The sequence below is a fragment of the Euleptes europaea genome, chromosome 14, assembly GCF_029931775.1.
Source record: "Euleptes europaea isolate rEulEur1 chromosome 14, rEulEur1.hap1, whole genome shotgun sequence".
Classification (NCBI taxonomy): Eukaryota; Metazoa; Chordata; class Lepidosauria; order Squamata; family Sphaerodactylidae; genus Euleptes; species Euleptes europaea.
This window is the reverse complement of record NC_079325.1, coordinates 7,904,319-7,930,606: the sequence shown is the minus strand read 5'-3', so window position 1 is coordinate 7,930,606 and position 26,288 is coordinate 7,904,319. Positions and strand designations below refer to the sequence as shown.

Here is a 26,288-nt window from a genome sequence, read left to right as displayed (position 1 = left end):
TTGCATACTCTGTCCACAAGATGTCATCCTTTGTTGTTCCATGACTGATACCTTGCACACACAAACCATTCTGTGAGGTGAACGCCTGTGATTTGAAGTTCCCCACTGTGCCCAGGGCAAGTTAGTGGGAATTCCTTGGCACTCACGTCTGTCTGGCTATCATTGTGCATTTCCTCCTAGTTTCCAATATAGCTTCCTTTTGTAGGGTTGCCAATCTCCAGGTAGTAGATTTCCTGCTATTACAACTGATCTCCAGCCAATAGAGATCAGTTCACCTGGAGAAAATGGCCATTTTGGCAATTGGACTCTAAGGCATTGAGGTCCCTCCCCTCCCCAAACCCCACCCTCCTCAGGCTCCACCCCAAAAACCTCCCGCCGGTGGCAAAGAGGGACCTGGCAACCCTATTCCTTTGGGATGTTCAGGGCACAGCCCCAGTGAGAGTAGCCTGAAGGGGGTCTGCTTCCCTGCAGCCCAGGGAGGGGGCAAAATCATTCGCTTATGGCAACAAAAACCCTTGGGCTGACCCTGCTTAGATGCCGGTCAACTGTCCCATTGTAAGCAGGCAACAAAACAGCCCATTTTAGAGTTGATCTCCCTCTCTCTTTCTCTAAACAGCATCATTGACAGTAGAAAGCAAATTTACTGTCCATGTTTTCTGGAGATCCCAAGACTTCTCCTCTGCACTCCAAGGCAGACACTTTTAATTGTCTGACGTGCCTCCCCCCCACCCCCTTGCTGAGCCAGTGTGGTGTAGTGGTTAAGAGCAGTGGTTTGGAGCGGTGGACTCTGATCTGGAGAACCGGGTTTGATTCCCCACTCCTCCACATGAGCGACGAAGGGTAATCTGGTGAACCAGGTTGGTTTCCCCACTCCTATACATGAAAGCAGCTGGGTGACCTTGGGCTAGTCACAGCTCTTAGAGCTCTCTCAGCCCCACCCACCTCACAGGGTGTCTGTTGTGGGGAGGGGAAGGGAAGGTGATTGTAAGCCAGCTTGAGTCTTCCTTAAGTGGTAGAGAAAGTCAGCATGTAAAAACCAGCTGGTACCTGGAGGTTGGCAACCCTACATAGAGTCCAATGGCCAAAGCGGCCATTTTCTTCAGGTGGACCGATCTCTATTGGCTGGAGATCAGTTGTAATAGCCGGAGATCTCCAGCTAGTACCTGGAGGTTGGCAACCCTATATATGGGAGAGGGGTATCACTACATTGTAAGGTTATCCCCCCACACACACTGCACCAGAGACCACTAATGTGCTGCCTCCTGGGCAAAGCCAGCACGATGTTAAGTGCTCTATGCAGCTACAATGGCCAACATGCCCCCCCCAAAGCAGAAAAGAAACGCTTCAGGCGAGCTAAGCATGGAAGCACCCAAAGTGGCATACTGATTTTTTGCAGCCAGCTTTTTGTTGTATGCAATATCAGTCATAACCACAACAAGACAATTCCTTGCAGAAAGCATTTAAACTAATTTTGCTTGTGTTCGCTGGAATTGAAAGTTGCATTCAGGGATGACTGGCAGGTGGTAGAATTGCCGGGATGAGTGTCGGCCTCCTAATCCATATATCAGAATTATTCCTCCACGCACCATTGAAGTGTTCTGTGAGAGAAGCAGGGAAGGGAGTGGAAGACTCCATGACACACTGCTTCTCCCTCTACAATATCCCCAGCAAAACAGCTGTACGGAACAAAGGTTCACCAAGGTTTTCCATCATTCTAGACCCTCCACGTCTAAGGATGGGGGGGGGGGACAAACAGAACCTGACAAACAAAAGTGCTGACAAACAAAACTACTTGACAAACCTGACAAACAAAACTACTTGCAACTTATCTGTAGACAAATGTTGCCGATGTTAACCACAAATAGGAGAATATGTACCTTCTGGGTCCGAGAATCTCAAGCATCAAACTCTACTCCAAACATTTGACATCTTAAGATTCAGCCATGCTCCCACTGATCTTCTCTAGTACCCGTGCCAAAGGCTTCCATAGGAATGGCATAAATAAATACGGTGTCTACTTGTGTGTGTAAAAGTGCAATTGAGTAGCAGCCAACTTGTGGCAACCCCATAGGCTTTTCAAGGCAAGCAACAGACAAGAGGTGGTTGGCCATTGCCCACTTCTGCATAGCAACCCTGGACTTCTTGGGTGGTCTCTCCCACACAAGTGCTAACCAGGGCCAACCCTGCTTAGCTTCCAACAGGATCATGCTAGCTTGGGTCATCCAGGTCAGGGTTGCTGTCTGATTAAGCATCAGCAAACCAATGTCCTTCCTCTTCACTGAAATGTCTTCAGGCAGTTCTCCGAGACAACTGAGGTTTTACAAGGTTATTACACCATTTCATTTAATTTAGTACGAACTAATTCTGGAATCTGAAATCTAGAATGTATGTTTTGGTTGCTTCCACACTACAAGCAGACCCAGGTTGCAAAAGGGTCTTTTAAACACAATGCTTAAGAGAGTGGGCTGTGGCTCGGTGGTAGAGCATCTGCTTGGCATGCAGAAGGTCCCAGGTTCAATCCCCAGCATCTTCAATTAAAGGGACTAGGCGAGTAGGTGATGTAAAAGACCTCTGCCTGAGACCCTGGAGAGCCGCTGCTGGTCAGAGTAGACAGTACTGACTTCAATGAACCAAGGGTCTGATTCAGTATAAGTCAGCTTCATATATATGTTCTTGGGCTGTATTTCCCATAAAAATCCAGCAATGCCCTTTTCTCACATTGGGTAGCCGTGTTCGTCTGTTTGCAGTAGTCAAAAAGGGCAAGAGTCCAGTAGCACCTTAAAGACTAACAAAAATATTTTCTGGTAGGGTATGAGCTTTCGTGAGCCACAGCTCACTTCTTCAGATAACTTCAGGTATCTGAAGAAGTGAGCTGTGGCTCACGAAAGCTCATACCCTACCAGAAAATATTTTTGTTAGTCTTTAAGGTGCTACTGGACTCTTGCCCTTTTTGACTACTTTTCTCACATGTAAGACTCCACTATTACTGGAAAGGAAGTCCCTCCCAGTTACTTATTACTTTCCAGCTGCTTCATCTTTATTTGCTTAATGACTCACTTCCTGCAGCTTTCCTGAACAGTTCCTTAATCCGTTCCTTTTCCCCCGAGGGCCTTGAGGGGGAGAGGTTTCAATTAGCACTTTTCTCTTTGATTGCAAAGTGATGGCTCATTGCATCATTTCATAATTGAGTGATTATGATCATTAAAATTAAATTAAATTCATGTTTGCATTAAAAGGGAAAACAGAAATGGAAGCCTGCTCCCCAAACACTTACATAAACATCAGAAAGGAACTGATTAAGGCCTGAACAAGAAGTGCTCCAGCACCAGCACCAATGAGGAAGTGATTAATTAAGCACAGGGAAATAGAAGCTGCTTTAAGACAACAGGAATAAAAAGGGGGCATTTAAAGGGACAGCAAGGCCAGGAAATCATCAGTAGCACTTTGTTAGTCTACACATGACACTGTTATTGCATTTTAAGTAAAATAAATCACCATGTATGATCGCTGAAAAAGAGTACGGAAAACAATCATTAAGCACTGGAATAAATCGGCTGACAAAGGAAATGTCTGGATTCTCTGCAAAAACGAAAGCTCTGGTTTGACCTCACCTAGAGTATTGTGTTCAGATTTGGGCACCACAATTCAAGAAGGAAGTCGGAAAGCTGGAACGTGTCCAGAGGAGGGCAACGAAAATGTTGAGGGGTCTGGAGACCAAGTCCTATGAAGAAAGGTTGAAGGAGCTCGGTATGTTTAACCTGGAGAGGAGATGACTGAGAGGTGATGTGATAATCATCTTCAAGTACTTGAAAGGCTGACATATAGAGGATGGTGCGAAGTTGTTTTCTGTTGCCCCAGGTCATACCAGAACCAATTGGTTGAAAGTTTTCAGTTAAACATTAAGAAGGACTTCCTGAGAGTTGGAGCAGTTCCTCAGTGGATTAGGCTTCCTCGGGAGGTGGTGGGCTCTCCTTAAATTCTTCCTTAAGTGGTAGAGAAAGTTGGCATATAAAAACCAACTCTTCTTCTTCTTTGGAGGTTTTTAAGCAGAGGCTAGATGGCCATCTGTCAGCAGTGCTGATTGTGTGAAGTTAGGCAGATCATGGTAGGGAGGGCAGGAAGGACTGTGTCAGTGTTTGGCTCTGGTGGCTCTTTCTTCCATGCCCAAGGTAATGCCGATCGCCACTTTGGGGTCAGGAAGCAATATTCCTCCAAGCCAGATTGGCCAGATAACCTGGGGGGGGGGGGGGTTGGTCACCTTCTGGACTTAGAGTAGGGTTCACTGACGGGGAGGTAGTTGTGAATTCCCTGCATTGTGCAGGGGTTGGAGTAGATGACCCTGGTGGTCCCTTCCAACTCTATGATCCTAAATGACACCTATTCCAGACTAAATGGGCCGCATGCAAAGAACCTTTTGTCTTTTCAAATCCTAAAGGCAAAAATATTACCTCAAATCTGCTCCAAACAGGCTATACTCTAGACAGAGTCAAAATAGTGACTCTGAGATTAAGAAGAGTTACTTAAGACTAGAAGCACAGGACTTCCACTTCCGTTGCTGATCACCGTGGCAGCACGATTCTCGAGCCCCGATCAAAGTGGCAAGGGAGGGAGGGAATCCCCCCTCCCCCGAACAACAGCCACGGCTCCCCTTGAAGTAGAGGGGAAGCTGAGCAAGCGGCCGGCTCGCGGCTTGCCCTTGATGCGCTCCCTGCCTTGGAAGCGGCGGGGAGCGTTCGGGCGAACCAGCGGAGAAGCAGGCGCCATTGTTCTCAGGCTGATCGGGACGGCGGTTTAAAGGCACGGAAGAAACAACAGGTTTTTTTTTTACTCTTTTGATGTACAACTAGTGATTCACGGGGGTGTCTGGTGGTATAACTCATAGGGAGAAGCAAGCTGGTTTTTTTTTTCTATACTTGCTAACGAATACAAAAAGAAACTTGGCTTTTTGCCAGACTGTGGCGCAGTTGAATTTCCTGCTCTGTTGACTTTGACAGTTTTAAGAGATATCCAGCAGATTTATGATCACTGAGCTGGCTCTTCAAGATTGACTTTACCAGTTAAATGCTCCATTACTGAGATTCTTTGAACTGATGTTGTGAGACTGTCATCTCTCCCCCCCCCCCCTCTCCTCTCCTTTGGATTACAAATGTTGCATTTTTGAGCCCTTCAATGGGAGATAAAGAAGGAAAAAATAAAAAGGACTCAGAAAGGCACCCTAAAGTACTTATTAAAGACCCCAAGACCCTTCAGACTCAATTATCTATGCAAACAAAAAGAAGACCATCTCTCACTAGTCCAGCTATTTCTCCAGATTCCTCCCCAGTAACAGGATCAACTTCTTTGGCAAAAATGACTAAGAAAGCTGATGCCACGCTGAACTCTTTGCAAGAGCTGCTAACAAAAACACTTCAGGAAGTGACATCAGTTAAAACTGAAGTGGTTGAAGTCAAAAAAGAAGTGACAGAAGTAAAATCTGAAGTTGTCTCAATGAAGCAAGATATGGACTATGTAAAGCAAGGTCTTAACCAGAATACTGCAGCTATCTCAACATTGCAGGACTCTATCTCAGCTTTGACTGTGAAGCAAGACAAGTTGGAGGCGAAACAGCAAAAACAAGCAAAGGAAAATAAAGAAACCAGAAAAAAGGTTGATACTATGGAACTTGTACTGGAGGCCCGCCAGGAACGTGAAGAACGGCAAGAGGATAATGTGGCGATGTTAGAAATGCGGATAAAGGAGAGCTGGATTCGTATTCGCGGATTTAAAGAACGGACTGAAGGTTCTGACCTGAAAGAATATTTGAAAGTGCTCCTGGCTGATTTTTTGCAAGAAGAAGAAGCAATAGTGGAAGGGATGATAATTACAGCTTATAGAGTCAACTCTGCTTATGCATCCAGAAACAAAGTTCCAAGGGATTGCTTGGTACAGCTTTTTTCAAGATCTCACCGGGACCTGATACTAAATAAACATTACAAAAATCCTTTAACAATAGAAGGTCAACCAGTGAGACTAATGAAGGAGATACCAGGGAGACTACTGAGAAAAAGAAAGGAGTTTGCAGAATTGGTGGCAAGGCTGAGATATAATGGAATACAACATAGATGGGAATACCCTCAAGGAGTCTCATTTATATTCAAAACAAAGAGGTTCAAACTTACTGACATGGCTAAAGTTGATCAGTTCTTTCGGAGATATGAAGGAGAATTAAGTAAACCACCACAACAACCAATTAAAGAACTGGTTGAAAAGAATCTTACAGAGAATGAGAAGGCTGCAGAAGCTTCAGGAGGAAAATCTCTGACGGAAGAAGAGGACACAGACTGAATTAGGGTCTGAGGATTTATGAGAAGGAGATGGGGATACTATTGGGGGAGGAGGGGGGGAAGGGGTATTATACCTGGGGGAAAATTTGAGTTACTAACCAACAAATGATGAAGATACTATCATGGAATGTTAATGGTTTAAACTCTCCAAATAAGAGGAGAAAAATATTCTATCATCTACAGAAATCAAAAGCTAACATTTTTTGTTTACAGGAGACACATATTTTAACAAAAGAGGTTTTAAGATTAGAACAAAATAAATTAGGTAAACTGTTTACTTCATGTAATGATAAGAAAAAGGTTAATGGAATAGCTATGTACATTCCTTTAATATTTGAACCAAAGATGTTGTATAAAGACAGGGAAGGGAGGATTTTGATGGTAGAGGTTCTGTGTGGTTACCAAAAAATAGTATTAGTCGGTATATATGCACCTAATAATAACCAAAAATTATTTTATATGGATCTAATATCGACATTGGCTGAATATGCTACGGAAAATATGTTATGGATGGGTGATTTCAATGGAGTAACAGATCCTCGTTTAGATAGATCAGCAAAAAAAAAACAGGGGAAATTTGAAGGTAAAATACCTGGTATTTTTGATCATTTAACAGAACAATGGGAAATGTTTGATGCGTGGAGAATGAAAAAAGGTAATAAAAAGGGATATACTTTTTACTCTTCAAGACATAAATCTCACTCTAGAATAGATATGATTTGGCTATCTAAAGATATTATATGCAAACTAGATGACCTTGAAATTTTACCGAAAGTTCTTTCAGATCATAATGCACTGTTGTTGCAAATGAATTTGGGAATTAAGAAAAACAAATCTTGGCATATTAATGAATATTTATTAAAAAATAAGAAAATTACAGACAAAATAAAAGTAGAAATACAACATTATTTTCAAGATAACATAAATAAAGGCACATCTGAAGATGTTGTCTGGGATGCGGGGAAAGCAGTGATAAGAGGCATTTTAATACAACAAAACTCGCGGTGGTTTAGAGAAAGAGAGTCAAAAAAGAAAAAAATACTGGAGGAAATTAAACAGGCGGAAATACAGTTAAGAAAAGCACAAACCAAATTACTTAAACAAGAACAGATTGATAAAATAAAAACTTGGCAACAACAATATGAGATTTTATTAACTACCGATATAGAAAGAAAAATATTATATAATAGACAAAGATTTTTTGAACATTCAAATAAACCAGGCAAAATGTTAGCATGGCAACTTAAACATAAAGAGAGGAGAAAGCCAATATTGAAAATAAGGAAGGATGGAAAAATTTTATTAGATAAACAAAAAATTACAGAAACTTTTATAGATTATTATTCTAATCTTTATACACAGGGAATAGTTTTAGAAAAAGAGATAGAAAAATATTTAACACAATTTGTATGGGATAAAATCTCACAGGAACAGAAAGAATTATTAGATGCAGAAATAACATTAGAGGAGTTAAAATCAGTAATAAAGAAAAGTAAATTAAACAAAGCACCAGGAGAAGATGGCTTCACAAATCTTTATTACAAAACTTTTATGGATCAACTATCACCAAATTTATTGAGAGTTATGAATAATTGTATACAGGGAGGATCCATTCCAAATACCTGGAAGAAAGCAAATATAGTTTTAATACCTAAACCAAACGCTGATTTAATGGAAGTTAAAAACTATAGACCAATATCATTATTAAACAATGATTATAAAATGTTTGTGATGATTTTAGCGAATAGATTGAAGAAAATTCTTAATAGTATTATACATGAAGACCAAGCAGGATTCCTTCCGGGGAGGTTAATCAATCAAAATGTTAGAGTTGTGTTAGACTTACTAGAATATGCAGAATTTGATAATACACCTTTTGCAATGATATTTTTAGATGCAGAAAAAGCGTTTGACAATGTAAATTGGAATTTTATGAGGAAAGTGTTAGAATATATGGGTTTTGGTGATAAATTTCAAAAGGTTATTGGAAATATTTATACTTGTCAAACTGCTAAGCTAATAATTAATGGAGAATTATCATCACAATTTGAAATACAAAAGGGCACCAGACAAGGGTGCCCTCTTTCACCACTGTTGTTTATTATTATTTTAGAGGTATTGATGAGAAAAATTAGAATGAATGCAGAGATTGTAGGTTATAAAATAGGGAGAAATCATTATAAAGTTAAGGCATATGCAGATGATTTAGTGTGTTTTTTAACTGATCCTATTACTCAGATAGCTGAATGGAGCAAAATGATTGAGGTTTACGGAAAACTTGCAGGCTTTAAAATAAACAAAAATAAAACTAAAATATTGGTCAAAAATATTACACTCTTGCAGCAGCAGGAATTAGCGAGAGTAACAGGTTTTGGTATAGAACATAAAGTAAAATATCTGGGAATATGGTTAACTCCTAACAACTTTAACCTATTTAAAAATAATTATGAAAAAACATGGCAACAAATAAATACCGATTTGACAAATTGGGAAAAAATACCCTTATCATTGTGGGGTAGAGTATCGGTGATTAAAATGATGGTATTACCTAGGATGCTTTTTTTATTTCAAAATTTACCGATTATTAAGGGGTTCAAAGTTTTTAAAATTTGGAAGAAGGATATTCAAAAATTTTTGTGGGGAAAAGGAAAACATAGAATAGCGTATAAAAATTTGATTCAATTAAGAGAAACAGGAGGATTAGGTTTACCTGACTTGCAACAATATTATGAGGCTTCCTGCTTTCTCTGGTTAAAAACCTGGATTAAATTAGAAAATTATCGATTATTAGAGTTAGAAGGGTATAATCTTCGATATGGCTGGCATGCATATCTGTGGTATGAAAAGGAAAAGGTAAACAGAGATTTTAAAATTCATATTATTAGAGCTGGGTTATTTCAAATTTGGACAAAATATAAGAAGACTTTAGAAAATACGACCCCGGGGTGGATTAATCCAATAGAAGCTTATATGAAGAGGGGAAAACAATTAAACTTAGATATAGAGATATATAGGGGTATTATTGAATGGAAGGAGAGTAAATGGGCTTTAAAAAGCAGGGAAGAGTTAAATATAAAAGACTGGTTTTTATATTATAAACTACAAGATATTTTTAATAAAGATAGTAAACTTGGATTCAGTAAAAATAAATCCGAGTTAGAAAAGATATTAGATAAAGGAAATAAAGGATTGATTGGTAGGATGTATAAATTATTGATGACTATTAATTTAGAACAAGAAAGAATTAAACCAGTCATGATCAAATGGATGCAGGATTTAGGATTCAATATAGACCTGGATAAATGGGAAAATTTATGGAAGAGGGAGTTTAAATTTACAATAACTAATGAAATTAGAGAAAATCTCTATAAAATGTTTTATAGATGGCATATAACCCCATTTATGATATCCAAAATGAACAGTCAAGATAAAGGAATCTGTTGGAAATGTGGAAAAGAAAGAGGAACTTATATGCATGTCTGGTGGACTTGTAAAAAAATCAAAAATTTTTGGAAAAAAATAATAAAAGAAACAAATAATTTGATTAATAGTAAAGTGAAAAGAAAACCATTATTTTGTTTATTGGGAATACCCACAAACGATATTCATGATCGGGATAGGATTATTTGTCAATATAGTTTTGCTGCTGCAAGGATTGTGATAGCGAGAGTATGGAAACAAACAAGTAAACCCTCAATTACAGAATGGAGAGAGAAAGTGTGGTTATATATGAGGATGGCCAGATTAACAGAAATTCTGCATGGAAATGATTTGGAAGAATTTAAGTTAACATGGTTTAAGGCTACCTCATATTGGGATAAGTTGGCAAAAATGGATTTTACTTTGTTATTTAGTGAGCTATAGAAAATTATTCTTTAAGCAATATTAGAATTTAGATAAATAAATAAAGCTACCGGACACTTCTATGGAAGTCATGGTGATGGGTCACTTTTGGTGGGTGGGGGGAAAGGGTATTTTTCTTTTGATGAATGTATTAAAAAATGAAATGTATTCAATATGTTATGTGAATACCCTTTTATATCTATATATGTATTTTTTTTCTTTCTTTTTTTCTTGTTTCTTTTTTCTTTTCTTTTTTTTTATATTGTAAAATTCAATAAAAAATTATAAAAAAAAAAAAAAAAAAAAAAAAAAAAAAGACTAGAAGCACACAGAAATCCCCCACACACACACACACACACACAAACACAAAGAGTACATAGAGAGAGAGAGATTTTATTTTATTGTTTAAGTCTCCATTCTAGATGGGGCAGAAGAAATGTAAGGAAATGAGGCAAAAACCTGGCAAGCCAAATAGCTTATGCCAACAGTATCAAATCAAGCTGGAACTGACCCTAGAAGTTAAAATGACTAAACTGAGACTATCGTACTTTGGTCACATTATGAGAAGACAAGTCACTGGAAAAGACAATCATACTGGGAAAAGTTGAAGCAGCAGGAAAAGAGGAAGACCCAACAAGAGATGGATTGACTCTATAAAGAAAGCCACGGCCCTCAATTTGCAAGACCTGAGCAAGGCTGTTAAGGATAGGACGCTCTAGGCAGAGTCGCGTGAGAGTTGTTGACCCCTTTTCCAAGTAATGTCAAAGTTCTCCCTCCTGCCCCTGTTCCTTTAGGACAAGGGTTGCCTGTTTCCAGGCTGTTTTTCATCCCCTATCCAGAGAACCTGTTTGTGAAGTTAAGAGTGGGAGAACACAGCATGTTGCTCTATCTTGTTGGAATACACTGGTGGACATTCACCCTAACTTCTGCAACTGAAGAACACCCACAGGGAAAGGAAGGGTGTTTCCGACTTTCATACAATTGCAAAGAAGTCTTTTTTTTATTTCCCTTGAAAATTGGAACCCATGCTTTTCTAAATGTTGAGCACCAATAATGATCAAAATACCCTATTGCTGCACTGTGGTATTCTCTCCTGGAAACAAAATGCTCCTGAAGTAGAGATATTTTTACAAAGCCCAGACTAGAAATAGCTCGAGATCAATATGGCCCTTACCTCATTCCTCAATGGGGTGAATTTCACAGCTATTAACATCTCCAGGACAAGTATGCTTGCAGAGGCTAGGCTATAACCAAAGGATTCATGAGTCCCTTGCCAATTCAAGCTCTTGTTGTTAAGAGTGCTTTTTCCTGTGGTCTTAAGTCTGTGCAACCTTGCGCACCATTTTAACAAACCTTGGAAGCTACCAGATAGCATCAGTAAAAATTAACCAACCTTTTTAACAATTAAACTCTTTAAACAGAACTTTTATCTGTGCCTTGATTTTCTCTTTAAGGCGATGATAGTCAAGGCTCATGCACACAAAGAAGCTCAATCAGCAGACTGGGCGAAAGTGTACTGAATGGACGTTGCACTCACAGAATTAAGAAATCAGACTCTTCTTCCTTGCTTGATCTCAGGTTTGCTAAGAAGCAGGGGTCTCCAACACGGTGCCTGTAGGCACCATGGCGTTCGCGACACCTTTTTGGCACCTGCCAAGTGATTTTAGAAAGTGGGTGGGGCCAAGTAGGGCTTTTGCCCATCAAGGCTTCTGATTGGCTGTGCAGATTTTTTTTTAAAAAAAAATGCTGCTTTGGCAGCTGCTGCCACTACAGCACAAGGATCTGCACTGTGTTGCTGAAGTTAAGCCATGGCAATCATTTTATGGTTGGGTCCACCGCCTGTGGCAGTCATTTTGTTGCTGCGCCCAATATGCCTTGTCAGAATTCCAAATGTGTTCGCAGGCTCAAAAAGGTTTGGGACCCGAACTAGGGGTTCTTTCAGTGGTTTATCTGTAACAACCTTCAACTCAATCTAGTTAAGACTGAGGAATCTGAAAGAGATTTCACAGTGATAAGCTACTAGAGAGCCATGGGTTAAATTTGGCCTCATGAAATGCACTGCCTAAATCAGTACTTACTAACTTGGTGGTGAAAGAGATATAGAGAAATGTACATCTTTGGTAACATAACTTGGTAGGCAATATTTGACCGGGGCAGGTGGGGGGGATGAACAAGCGGCCTGCCCCTTGTCTATTTCTCTCCCAAGCTGGTCATCTAGGAAAACTGGCTGCTTATCAGAGATTTAGTTCACTTGGAGTCAATAAAGAAAAAATGTTTACACTCTTCCTTTCTCCTCTCCTCTCTGTGGATCCTGTTAGCACAATAATATACATGAAGATACATGAAGATATTCGTGTAGTCTCTTTAGCAGATCTTACTACTACTTCGGAAGGAAGAAGAGTTGATTTCCTCTGCAAACACCTATAAGTATCTCCCCCAAAGCTTATCCCTGTCGTCTATCTCTTGAAGATATGCATTTAGAAATTCGGCCCATGAAACCTCTTGAAAATAAAGATAAGGCTGCAAGGAAGTGTAGATCTTATCGTTGTTGTACATGCCTTGGTTATACCTAGATTAGATTACTACGGTGAGCTCTATATTGGACTACCCTTGAAGACAGTCCAGAAGCTACAGTTGGTACAGAATGCTGTGGCCAAAATGCTGACTGGAGTGGGTTGTTGGGACCATATCACTCCATTCCTGTCCATCTACACTGCCTCCCAATTTGTTTCCGGACCCAATTCAAGGTGCTGGTATTGATCTTTAAAGCCGTACACAGCTTGGGGAGCAACATACCATAAGGACCCTGTTTCCATATGAATGTATTCAACCACTATGGTCATCTTTGGAGGCCCTGCTTTGGGTTCCCCTGCCATCTGAGGCTAGACAGGTGGCAACCCAAGAAAGGGCCTTCTTGGTTGTGACACCAGATTTATGGGACTCCTTCCCCAATGAGATTAGTCTGTTCTCTTTCTATTTGTGTCTTCTGCCAGCCAGTGAAGACTTTTTCATTTTGTCTGGTGTTCCCTCACTAATTCTCATTGGCCCTTCCTCTTGTTCATGTGTGTTGTTTTTAATTGCTTTATGTATATTTATCTGACATATCTGACAAAGGGAGCTTTGACTCTTGAAAGCATATACCCCCGAACATCTTGTCGGTCTCTAAGGTCTCTACTGGACCTGAATCTAGCTGTTCTACTTCTAACACGGCTGCCCTCTGAAATTATGTATGTTCATATGTGTTGTAATCTTGTTTTAATTTGTTTATTGTTTGCCACCTCGGGGACCCGAAGTAGGTGGTAAGGTGGCTGGGAAATGCTTTAAATAGCTAAATAAATAAATCTTGCATTGAACTTTAAAGTGTTTGACCAAGGATATTTTCCTGGCAATAGAAGGCTTTGGGTGGATACAAATTCCTTTACCCGGCATGTTGGTTTTTACTTTTGTTTTGCTTTGTTTTGCATGCCTGCCTCAAGAATAAATTATCCCAGAGTAAAATCATTTCTCTGAATCCAAATATATAAACCCAGACACACATATTCTGCTTGCTCCATTTGCATACAAATTCCGTCCCCTGGAACACCAAGAACGACAAGAAGAATGGATGGTGATTACCTCCAAGCTACGGAAAGTAGACAGTTTTTTGTTCCGCAGCTCAATTACAGATGCGGAAATGTTATTTTCATGAGATGAGAAATTGCACTCGTTTTCCAAGTGAGTTTCCAAACCCGCAGGATTGAGGGTAATGCTACTGGGTGAAATTTCCTATGAAATTACTTTTTCTTCAGCCTAGGGGCCAACTAACTTCCACATGATGCATGTGTTTGTTCTTAACGTCAACCATTACTAACAGCTTGCGCAGGCAAGCTCTCTCTCTCTCTCAAAACATAATTGATTCAAATTATTTATTAATGTAGACTGTAAAGATTGCCCCATCTTTAGGACCAGGACACTCTGCTGAGGCCCGTCCCCCAAATATCACCCTTCCCAGGCCCTGCCCCCAAATCTCCAAGAATTTCTCAATCCAGAGTTGGCATAGAGTCTGCCCTCCAGAGCAACCATTTTCTCCAGAGGACCTGATCTCTGTAGCTTGGAGATCTGATGTTAATTCTTGGAGATTCACAGAGTGTCTTCATGAGGCTTTACAGACAGAGGAAGAGATGGATTCGAAAGGGGCGGTCATAGAGCAAGACAACCTTTACATTGAAATCCAGATCTTCCTCCTACGCTGACTGTCATTCAAAGGACCTCATATGCCTGTGGCTCCTGCCAGCAGAGGAGAAGCCTGTGCTTAGGGTTGCCAACCTCCAGGTACTAAAGCAAAACAAAACCAGCACTGATGGAGTAACCTTTGGAGTTACAGCACGAGGTCTATTTTGAATTAACCTCCAGGTACTAGCTGGAGATCTCCTGCTATTTCAACTGATCTCCAGCCGATAGAGATCAGTTCACCTGGAGAAAATGGCCACTTTGGCAATTGGACTCTATGGCATTGAAGCCCCTCCCCAAACCCCGCCCTCCTCAGGCTTTGCCCCAAAAACCTCCCGCCGGTGGCAAAGAGGGACCTGGAAACCCTACCTGTGCCCTAAGCCAACAAATTCTCTCTCCTTTCTCAGACATCTTCCTGGTCTAGCCCCACCCAAACATCATAAATACAAGCTCAAAAAAAAAAATGAAAAACCTCAGGCTTGTTTGCAAGGTTGGAGGTGCTGCCCCTCCCCCCAAAAAATAACGTAAGCACCTTATTCCCCTCTAGCCAAAGAAAAGAAGGCGCTCCAGGTTTAGAGACATTTCTTGTTTTCATTTGATTTCCTTTGATTTTGGCCACTGATCCTTTCTATTTCTTTAGCAAGCTGTCAACAATAAATCATTATCTGACTTTTGGGGCGGGGGGTGGGCTGAATATCCCTTTTCCTGATTCTACAAGAATGAAATGGTTGGCCTGGTGAAAGAACTTCCTTCTGCTAAAAGTACTATGTTGCTATAATGCCCGTGGGCCTTCAGCATCACGCACCATTAACAGCCACTGTCCTAAGACTATCTACTTAAAAAATAACACCAAATGATGGAGGGAGACTGCTCAGAAAACACACTCTGGATCAGGCTATAAGAGTGTTTAGAAATTTATGGGAACCTATAAAGTCGGACGAAGGGAGCTTTGACTCTCAAAAGCTTATACCCTAAAAATCTTGTGGGTCTCTAAGGTGCTACAGGGCTCGACTCTAACTCTTTCTACTGCAGGCCAACATGGCTAACCCTCTGAAATGATCTTCATAAAGCTAGAACTGCCTTGGAAACAGCCTCTTGGGAAGGTTAGCTGTAGGGTTGCCAGGTCCCCCCTCTCCTCCGGTGGGAGGTTTTTGGGCAGAGGTAGGGAAAGATCGCGCAGCCGCGATCGCTTCACTTCCAGTTTACAACCGGAAGTGCTGCATCGCAAAGGGGCCTTTACCAGTCAAACTGGGAGTTTGAGTGGTAAAAGTCCCATTGCGACTCGGCACTTCCAGGTGTAAACGCATCACATTTCCTGAAAAAGTCAGACTTCAAACAGACCAATTCTAGTGTAATCTAAACGGTAGCCAGAAGATGGCATTAGAGCACCTGATAAGAACATTAAAAATCAGTTTGAATCAATGTTGTCACCTGAATTTGAAGGCCAACACTGATGCCTTTTGAATTGGCCAATTAAAGCCGCTAATTTGAGAGTGCAAGGAGAGAGGTCAAGGATGTGATTCAAATGTCAGATACCGAGTCTAGTGCCAATTTACTACTTTAAATTATATTTAACTACCGGTATCGACCTCTGTTGTGATCATTGTCTGGTTTGATGGCTTTGCGGCATATATATCAGTTCATGCCAATGCTCTGTTCTCTTTGATTAGGGGGAACGTGATCACGTGTCGAACATCTGCCTTTGATCTCCGTTTGCTTCAATGAATTTTGACTTACGTGTGACATAACATCATTTGAATGAAAAGTTAGGCAACTCGGAGTATCAGAGTTTTATGCAGTCCTAGAGCAAAAACCAGGAAGTTCATCAAGCTTTTGGCGGGTCAACCAAAGGTGTTGGGATAGCTGGTTGTGTCACCAACAACGCAGGCCTGATCTATCCGAACAGCACATTTTGGCAACACAGAAGAAAGAGTCGTAAAATATGCCCAATATTTATTAACCGAGACTGTTAACATGCTGAGTTTAATCGACAGGGTCGTGATGCCTCAGGTGACAGCCAAAGCATAGGAGCCTCACTGCATCCCAAGTCTGTCTCCCACTGAGAGTTAATTATCCGAGGCGATAAGCGACAGTGAACCACGATAACGGGTCCTTTAGTTCAAATTATGAAGAGATAGTTACAGTCATTACCTATGAACTCCGTTCTAACAACCTTTGTCAAGAGATTGCTTAACATGATAAGGGTGCACGCGGAGGATGGAAGATAGCGCTTCCATTCGGGATCTCACGTGACAAGCTTCCATCATCATACAATAAATGCAAATGATTAACATCTGGGATTAATCAAGTTGCCTGGTTTGATTTATGATCTTAAGGCTAGAATCGCTCTGACCTGGACAGAAATTTCAACACGTGTCAAAAAAAAAAGCTCATGAACACATGAAGCTGCCTTATACTGAATCAGACCCTTGGTCCATTGAAGTCAGTATTGTCTACTCAGGCCGGCAGCAACTCTTCGGGGTCTCAGGCAGAGGTCTTTTACATCACCTACTTGCCTGCTCCCTTTAACTGGAGATGCCGGGGATTGAACCTGGGACCTTCTGCATGCCAAGCAGATGCTCTATCACTGAGCCACAGCTCCTCATGCTACAAATGAGATCCAGCTCATGCTACAAATGGTATCCAGGTGAGTGTGTTCCCCTGTGCTCACCCTTCTTTCTCAACCCTTACTCAAGTTTTAGGTGCAAAGAAAGTGCGACCAGCCCAAACAAACTGAACTGGTAAGAAGTCACACGTGCATTTCCTGCTTCAAAAACCAACTCTTGCTCAGAATCTTGCCTGTGCTTAGATCAGCCCGCTGGCATGGGGGAAATGTAAGAAATGTTCCCACAAAAAGTATTAATCATGATAAAAAGTTCTCGTACGTCAGTCCAGGGCCCTCAAGACTTCTTACACCTTACAACCTTTGTCTGCATTGGGTGCTAACGAGTAACCCTCACTGGCAATTTCTGTGAAACAGAAGCTGTCAGGGAACCACATCGCCTTTCCTCTTCCGCCTCCAAAACCAGGTCAAAGGCAGCTGTGGCCTCAGCAGAGTTCTCTTCCCCTCCCTGCCTGTCACACTAATGACAAAAAAAGGTCACAACTGCTAGTTGAGCTACTTCATTTGCATCTCCTGACCCATCACAGCTACCAAGACGCCAAAACGAAATCTATGTGAGCACATTGGTTTTTCTTAAAGAGAAAGTGTTAAGTGCTAAGAGTGTGGTGTAGTGGTTAAGAGTGGTGGTTTGGAGCGGTGGACTCTGATCTGGAGAACCGGGTTCGATTCCCCACTCCTCCACATGAGCGGCAGAGGCTAATCCGGTGGACTGGATTTGTTTCCCCACTCCTGCACACGAAGCCAGCTGGGTGACCTTGGGCTAGTCACACTCTCTCAGCCCTACCTTCTTCACAGGGTGTCTGTTGTGAAAAATTGGGTTTCTTTGAAAAGTTTCACATCCGATATACCCGCTGTGATATCCCCAGTCCTGTTTTAAATCACACAGCTCTTATTTGGCCCAATGGCACCTACAAATGTATCGCCAAGAGACTGAATGGGTCAGGGTTTGTCTGACAGGGAGTTGAGGCCTTTGATAAAAAGGATGAAAAGGTTAATGTTAAGGTTGTTTCTTCAGTAGGAGATGATTCTCACGAAAAGTCTCCCGACAGGTCTTTTCAAGGAACCATCTGACTTGGAGAAAGTTAATGGGTTTAAATTAGGGGAAGAAAGGTACAGGCTGGATACTAGGAAAAACATTTTTAGAGTAAGAGTAGTTCAGCAGTGGAATTGGCTGCCTAGGGAGGTGGTGAGCTCCCCCTCTCTGGCAGTCTTCAAGCAGCAGGTGGACAAACACTTGTTAGGGATGCTCTAGGCTGATCCTGCACAGAGCAGGGTGTTGGACTACATGGCCTCTAGAGCCCCTCCCAGCTCTGTGATGCTATGGACCCCCAAGGCAAGCCTCCAGATCACTTGCTCTGAAGGGGACTGTTCAGCAGCTTTAATGTTTGAGGTCCTCAATTAATTACAAATTAGGAGAGGCAGAGAGGCCACCAGTCTCAAATGAGTGGATTGTTAACCATGTTACTTTCCATAATAGATTTAAACAGTTAACAGAGAGCCAACGTGGTATAGTGGTTAAAAGCGGTGGTTTGGACCGGTGGACTCTGATCTGGAGAACCGTGTTTGATTCCCCACTCCTCCACATGAGTGGCAGACACTAATCTGGTGAACCAGGTTGGTTTCTCCACTCCTACACATGAAGCCAGCTGGGTGACCTTGGGCTAGTCACAACTCTCTTAGAGCTCTCTCAGCCCTCAGGGTGTCTGTTGTGGGGAGGGGAAGGGAAGGAGATTGTAAGCTAGTTTGATTCTTCCTTAAGTGGTAGAGAAAGTCAGCATATAAAAACCAACTCTTCTTCTTCTAATTACCAATTATAAAAATTACCAACCTCCCCACATAAAAATGAACCCCAAATCTCAAATCATTTCTGCTACTGGATGATAGTATCTGCAAATTCATCCCAGTTGACTGCTCTCGCTGCTACGTGCTAAATTCTCTCTTTTGAATTTTGATGCCTTTCTTCTCTTTTGCCCTTTCTCAGTTCATCTTCAGTTCTTCCCTTCCTCTTCAACAGATATCACCTGGCTTGTTCTCTCTGACTCCCTGCACCCTGCTCCATTCCACATCCCCTTCTTTCTCACACTCTGCAGTCATATTTATTTAATTCATTTGTACCCCGTCTTTCTCCCAGCTTACCTAGTTCTACTCTCCTCCATTTCACCCTCACAACAACCCAGTGAGGTCAGTTCGACTGAGGCAGAGTGACTGGCCCAAGGGCACCCATCAATCTCCCATGGCACAAGTGGGGATTTGAACTCAAGTCTCCCAGATCCTAGTCCAACACTCTTAACCACTACACCGCACTGGAGAAGGCATCACCATGTTCCTGGAGGTGGGCCAAAGAAACAAAAAAGATGAAACCCTCTCCCAAAAGACTAGAACTCCAGGGTATCTAATGAAGCCGTTGGGCGGTAGATTCGGAAGAGGCAAAAGGAAAGACTTCTATACACAGAAAGTGATTAATGTGGAATTAGCTGCTAGAGGAGATAGTAATGGCCACAGGGGCAGACAGCTTTCAAAGGGGATTACACAGATTCATGGAGGATAGGCCTATCAGTGGGTAATAGCCATGATGACTACAGAGAACCTCCACATTCAGAGGCAGTCAACCTGTGAATCCCAGGGCCAGGAAGCAACATCAGGGGAAGGCCTCGGCCTCTATGCCCTGTTGTTGGGACCTCCAGAGGAACTGGTTGGCCACTGTGTGAGACAAGATGCTGGAGTAGACAGACCGCAGGTCTGATCCAGCAAGGCTCTTCTCATGTCCATTATAAAACATCAAAAGAAAGACAAAAAAGCTGCATCCTATATACCATCTTTCTGGTGGCAGAAAGTGCCGCCAAGTTGCAGCCGACCTGTGCTTTTCAAGGCAAGAGGCAGAGGTGGTTTGCCATTGCCTGCCCCTGTGCAGCAACCTTGGACTTCCTTGGTGGTCTCCTGTCCAAGTACTGACCAGGGCCAACCCTGTTTAGCTTCCGAGTTCTGACTAAACTGGCCTTGCCTGGGTCATCCCGGTCAGGGCACCATCTTTCTACTCAGTTGCTTTTTCTGCGGCTGACTGACCTCCCGTTACCTTTACTTTGCATCACCACCCTGCTCCAAGTTGACAAAAGCAGGGTCTTGCGATGCACTGTTTCTAAAGAATAATTTAGGGACGAAGCCAAGGGGGAGAGGGGGACTTGACTCGATTAATTTCCCAGAGAAACCAATTTGCTGCTCCTACCTGCCCAGAAAGAACTAGAAAGAGCATATTTTAAGATCAGAAACACGGGGATCAATAAATAATGGAATGGCAGAGACACTATCATGCTTGCTACATAAATTTTGCATGCCCATTACTCGTACGGCTAAATGCTAACAGATTCCGAGTGCCAGCCAGTGCTGGCGACCGACGGGCACAGCAACAGATGCTTCAGTGCCAGAGCTCTGCCTTTCCATGAACCCTGTAACTGGAGGGCCTGAAACGATGGAAAATGCAGCCGTTCTTTGATATTTCATTTCAGTTGTCCCTCAATGACAGACACTTCCTGAATAAATAGGGTTGCCAGGTCCCTCTTTGCCACCGGCGGGAGGTTTTTGGGGCAGAGCCTGAGGAGGGCGGGGTTTGGGGAGGGGAGGGACTTCAATGCCATAGAGTCCAATGGCCAAAGCAGCCATTTTCTCCAGGTGGACCGATCTCTGTTGGCTGGAGATCAGTTGTAATAGCAGGAGATCTCCAGCTAGTACTTGGAGGTTGGCAACCCTATGAATTAAAAAGTGAGGCTATTCCAGCCATGGAGATGTGGATCATGTGTGTGCACGTGTGTATTTGTGTAAAGTGCTATCAAGTCACGGCCAACTTATGGCAACCCCCCCCCCCCCATGGGATTTTCAAGGTAAAAGACAAACAGGGGTGGTTGTGCCTGCCTCTGTGTAGCAACCCTGGACTTCCTTGGTGGTCTCTCATCCAAGTACTAACCACAGGGTTGCCAACCTCCAGGAAATAGCTGGAGACCTCCTGCTATTATAACTGATCTCCAGCCGATAGAGATCAGTTCCCCTGGAGAAAATGGCCGCTTTGGCAATTGGACTCTATGGCATTGAAGTCCCTCCCCTCCCCAAACCCCACCCTCCTCAGGCTCTGCCCCCAAAACCTCCTGCCGGTAGTGAAGAGGGACCTGGCAACCCTACCTACTTGGCTGCCAAGATCTGATGAGATGGGGCTCTACTAAGCTGCCTTCCCTCCCCTGAACTCTGATAGGCAGCTAATATATCCAGAAGAGTCCTCAGAGTTGGGCATGCTCAGCACTGGGAGGTGGGGGTACAAGGCCTGGGCTCCGTTCCGCAATACCCCTTTTGGGCCACTACTCTCCTGCTCTCATTCTTACTCATGGTTACTCATGGCTGTGGCCTGGGCTTCATTTTTGCTTTGCAGTATGATTTGGCATTAGGGTTGCCATGTGTCTCTTTGCCACCAGCGGGAGGTTTTTGGGATGGAGCCCGAGGAGGGTGGGGTTCGGGAAGAGGAGGGACTTCAATGCCACAGAGCCCAATTGCCAAAGCAGCCATTTTCTCCAGGTGAACAGATCTCTAGCGGCTGGAGATCAGCTGTAATAGCAGGAGATCTCCAGCTAGTACCTGGAGGTTGGCAACCCGATTTGGTAGGGGGCAGGAAAAGGAGGAAGCCTCCTAACATGAGTAGGCTTATAATTCAGTACTAACTCAAAATCAGCTTCACTACATTTTGCATGTTCAGAAAGCTTTTTCAGGTGTCCCTCCCGCCCCCGCCTGCTACAATGATAACCCATCTTGGCCAGCCTGATAGCCCCAGGGGATTGCTCCATCTTCCACTTAGTTTGAAAACCTCTCTACGTATCTGAAACTTGCCATTTCAGAAGAACAGATCCACACAGGGAGAACAGGGGTCACGTTTAACAAGGTGCAGTGTATTTTCCATTTCCATAACCGGGATGGATTTGGAATGTGCTAAGTATGAAGAGCCAAAATGCCACGCTGGTCTTGGTATGCTAATGCTCTGTAATCCATGCGCAGTCTCAGCTAGTTTTCCATACACCATTTCAAAAATGGAGAGGGGTACAGTGGTGACATCTCAGCTGGGCACCTATTAGAACAGCTCCCCAAGTGTCAGGCGCACGTGGATACTGAGAGGGCAGATGCTGTAGGGCAAACAACAGAGAAAGGCCCCCATGCCCTGTTTCTGTGCTTCCCAGAGACATGCAGCTTCTACTAGCAATGGAATGCCAGGCTACTTGGACCTTTGGTCTTGCATTTTTGTGATGCATCCACTTCATGACCAAGCTCCCTACCGTAAATATACGTTCACTCTTCAGAGAAGAAGAAGAGTGGGTTTTTTATATGCTGACTTTCTCTGCCACGTAAGGAAGAATCAAATCAGCTTACCATCACCTTCCCCTCCCCACAACAGACTCCCTGGGAGGTAGGTGGGGCTGAGAGAGAGTGACTAGCCCAAGGTCACCCAGCTGGCTTCACATGTAGGAGTGGGAAAACAAATCCAGTTCACCGGATTAGCCTCCGCCGCTCATGTGGGGGAGTGGGGAATCAAACCCTGTTCTCCAGATCAGAGTTCACTGCTCCAAACCACCGCTCTTAACAACTACACCATACTGGCTCTCCACGCTTACCTATTGTTAAACTTCACTTGGCAATGATCTCCATCCCACATCCGCCCACCAGTCTGGTTGTCATACCTTACTAGAGTCACCAGGACCCCCATGGTCACCAGCAAGGGGGGCGGGTGTAGGGTTGCCAGATACAGGTTTGGAAACTCCTGAAGATTGGGGGGTGGAGCCTGTGGAGGACAGGGTCCTGAGTAGGGCACAGTGCCAAAGAGTCCACCTTCCAAAGCATCCATTTTTTCCAGGGGAACTGATCTTTGTAGTCTGCAGATGAACTGTAATTCGGGGGGGGGGGCATCTCCAGGTCCCACCTGGAGGCTGGCATCCCTGTGCCTTACACATGCTCAGCCACCAAGTTCTCGGTTTCAAAGTGAATTACTTGGGGATTCTCATTATATGTGCTTATCCTTACTGCCACGGAAACCTGGTGAGAACATGACAATCCTCACTTCATTACTTAATTAGTTTGAAGCTTAGAGAAAATAGACTGATGCAAATCAAGTATGGGACAAAGAAGGTAGGAAGGGAGGGGGAGGGAGGGGGAGGGAGGGAGAAAAGAAAGAAAGAAATCATATTTAGTAGGGGTGTGGATAACTGATTTCTGATTATTGACAAATTGCAGAATTTGGATGTTAATCTGCATTTTAGATACCCCTCAAATGTTATCTGCCTTTAATAAGTTATTTAATCAAAAAAAGATTAAAATGAAGGTAGTTAATCAGCTTTATTTGACTTGGCGCTCCATTAAATCAATTGTCCTAACTAATAGTTTGTGTTTAGGGGGGAAATATCGAAGCAAAGCTGCTTGGAGATAGATCTCATTTCAGTGAAGAGGATTGTCTTCCAAATAAACAGAGTGAGGCTTGGCTATTCGAGTCTCAAATTTCACTCATCACATATTGCAAACAGCATTTAAGAACTATTTGCTATATTTTCCTTTTAAAATTTGCCATCACGACCCAGAGCACGGATGCTTCACAGTGCCATCCTAAGCAGAGCGACACTCTTCTATTGGGCTTGGAAGAACTCTGCTTAGGATAGGTTCAGAGGGCAGCCTTGTTGGTTTGAGGTATGAGAGCCGGATCTGAGTCCAGTAGCACCTTAGTGACTGACAAGATTTTCGGGGTAGGAGCTTTCGGGAGTCAATGCTCTGACGAAGGAAGCGTTGACTCTTGAAAACTTATACCCTGAAAATCTTGGCCTCTAAAGTGCTACTGGGCTCGAATCTAGCTGTTCTGCTTAGGATGGCACTAAAAGAACTACGCCTGACCCTTGTCTCTGAAGATGATCAGATATTTCCACTCTAAATTTGCGAGGCTGATCTGAACCATCACTCATACTAGCAAAACCACCAATTTTAAATTCATTCATGGAAAATGTTTACTTCTCACCTTTCCTCCAGTGGGCCCAAGGCAGGCCTCAAAGCTACATGATGGTGTGGTCTTTGGAGAGAACACCTCTAGTCCCCTGGTACTTACTGGTGTGGAATTGTGGCAAATTATCCATCTTTTTTTCTGAATTGTAAACACACGTTTAGATCACAAGGTCTGCAAGCTGCAATTCAGGTATAAGTGTGACACCATGATAAAGGTAAAGATGCAAGCACCAGGTCATTCCTGACCCATGGGGTGACATCACATCCCAACGTTTACTAGGCAGACTATGTTTACGGAGAGGTTTGCCATTGCCTTCCCCAGTCGTCTACACTTGACCCCCAGCAAACTGGGTAATACCATGAGGATCTATTTTTAACTATGTATTGTAAATACTGCAAAAAAAAATAATAATCCTTGGCCTATAAACTGCCCCCCTCCCTATTTCCTTTGAACCTATCTAGAGTTACAAGAAGCCTGCAGTCCAACAGTTATGTCCAATTGGCATCCCTACTTTACCCAGTCCAACCAGGAGAGGGAGACATAATGCACAGTGCCACCACACCAGGTAGCAGGAAGAGAAACAATCCAGTTTGGGGAGGCCCTTTTGTAGGAGGAGGAAAGGAAGACAACTTACCTGCTCTCACTACACTCCTTCTTCTCCCTCACGCTTAGCCACTTGCGCAGAAGGAAGCGCTTGCGCCGCGGGGAGGCGCTGGGCGTGGAGCAGTTTGACCAAGGGGTATCCTCGTCACTCGAAGGGGTGATTTCGATGGAGGGGAGCTGCAGGAATTCCTTGTTGGAGGAGGATGCGGCTTTTAGGTTCGGCTCCTGGACGTGCTTCATCCGCCTCATCTTGAACCGCTTTCGGCGCAGGGTCGGCGTGGATGAACTGGACCAGGCGCGGCTGCTCTCCGCCTCCTGCTGTTCCGGGACTTGCAGCGCTGGGAGCTGAAGGGTCTCTGTCATATTGGCAGCAGGCATCGGGGTCCTCTATCACTTCTCCTCCCCTTCCGACACTCTCCCTTTCTCCCCACCCCCCACCCGTGACCTCAATGCAAACCACACCGAAGAATCACAATCTGGCCGTCTCCCTCCTTACCCGGCTTGGCAAGTTCCCCCACCCTGGGGAGTAGGAAATCTCATGTTCCTCAGGTGGTTTCATTTAACAAGGAAGCACCACAAGGCCATCGGTGGAGCCAGCTGCCAGCCGCTCTTGACTTTGCCACCCCTTTCCGTCAACTCCGCAGAGCAACTTTCTCCCTCGTGCCCGGCTCCTTTAAAGCAGCAGCCGGCTTAGCATCGGGGACAAAGCCCGGGCCGGCTGCAACCGGCTCCCCTCTCTGTTTTGCTCAGCTTCCAGCAGTCTTTCTCTTGCCTCTTTGCTTAGTAGATGAAGGACTCCCCCCGGGGGCTCTGTTGGAAACCTCTCGGCTGTGCACGCTCTGGAGGAACGGAGTGGGAGCCGGCGAAGAGCTGCGAGGAGGTCAGAAAAAAAAAGAAAGAGAAGCAGAGAAGAGGGAGAGAGGCAGAGAGAGTGCAGCGGAGGGGAAGGAAGGAAGCAATGACATACGGTAAAATTGGCAAAAGGGTGGTGGTGCTGGTATATTTTTTTGCCTGTAGTTGATAAGCTCAGGCAGCTGCTGCGAGCGTAACCGTACCCTTAGTCCTGCGGGACAAGGTCTCTCTTACGAAATGTGCTCCTGCTCCAATCAGCCAAATGAAAGGCGACGAGGGGAGGATGGAAACAGACGGCTTGTACACCAGGATAGGCCGGGCTCCCTCTCCGTCTTAGCCTTCCCGGCGAGATGTCCCACCCTGTCCAGAGAAAGGGGAGCGAGTGACCTGGAGCGCAGGCCCAGCGGGGTGAGAATTTGGGTTCGGTGCCTTACAGTCACAGAAGGCGGGAGAAGACAGGACAGCAAGACCGTTCCAAAGTGGCACCAACTTTTAAGAAAAGACCTTCAGGGTGGCCAGCGAAGTTCGACAGGAGTGACACCGGAAGAGCATTTATAGGCTTCTGTTCCAACAAAACACCTAAGGAACATCAAGGAAAGATAAAGGATGGGTGGCAAATTGCCCAGGGAGGGGTTTCCAGAGGTGGGAGTGGGAAGTTATAACAGGCCCAGAGAACAAGAAGGCCCTGAAATGCCAGCAGCACCACATAAGCAGCATGGTCCACCCTACTCCCAACTAGGGTTGCCAACCTCTGGGTACTAGCTGGAGATCTCCAACCAATAGAGATCAAGTCACCTGGAGAAAATGGCCACTTTGGCAATTG

The 26,288-nt window shown here is 43.8% G+C and overlaps 1 protein-coding gene across 1 annotated transcript in view; it reads right to left on the bottom strand.

The window, feature by feature from the left end:
* Positions 1 to 24,991, bottom strand: part of LOC130487371 (uncharacterized) — a 38,591-nt gene extending 13,600 nt beyond the window's left edge. Inside the window, exon 1 of the mRNA XM_056860864.1 lies at positions 24,645 to 24,991. Coding sequence (XP_056716842.1) covers positions 24,645 to 24,991 — 347 coding nt within the window. The remainder of the gene's footprint in view (positions 1 to 24,644) is intronic.
* Between the last annotated feature and the right edge of the window lie 1,297 nt (positions 24,992 to 26,288).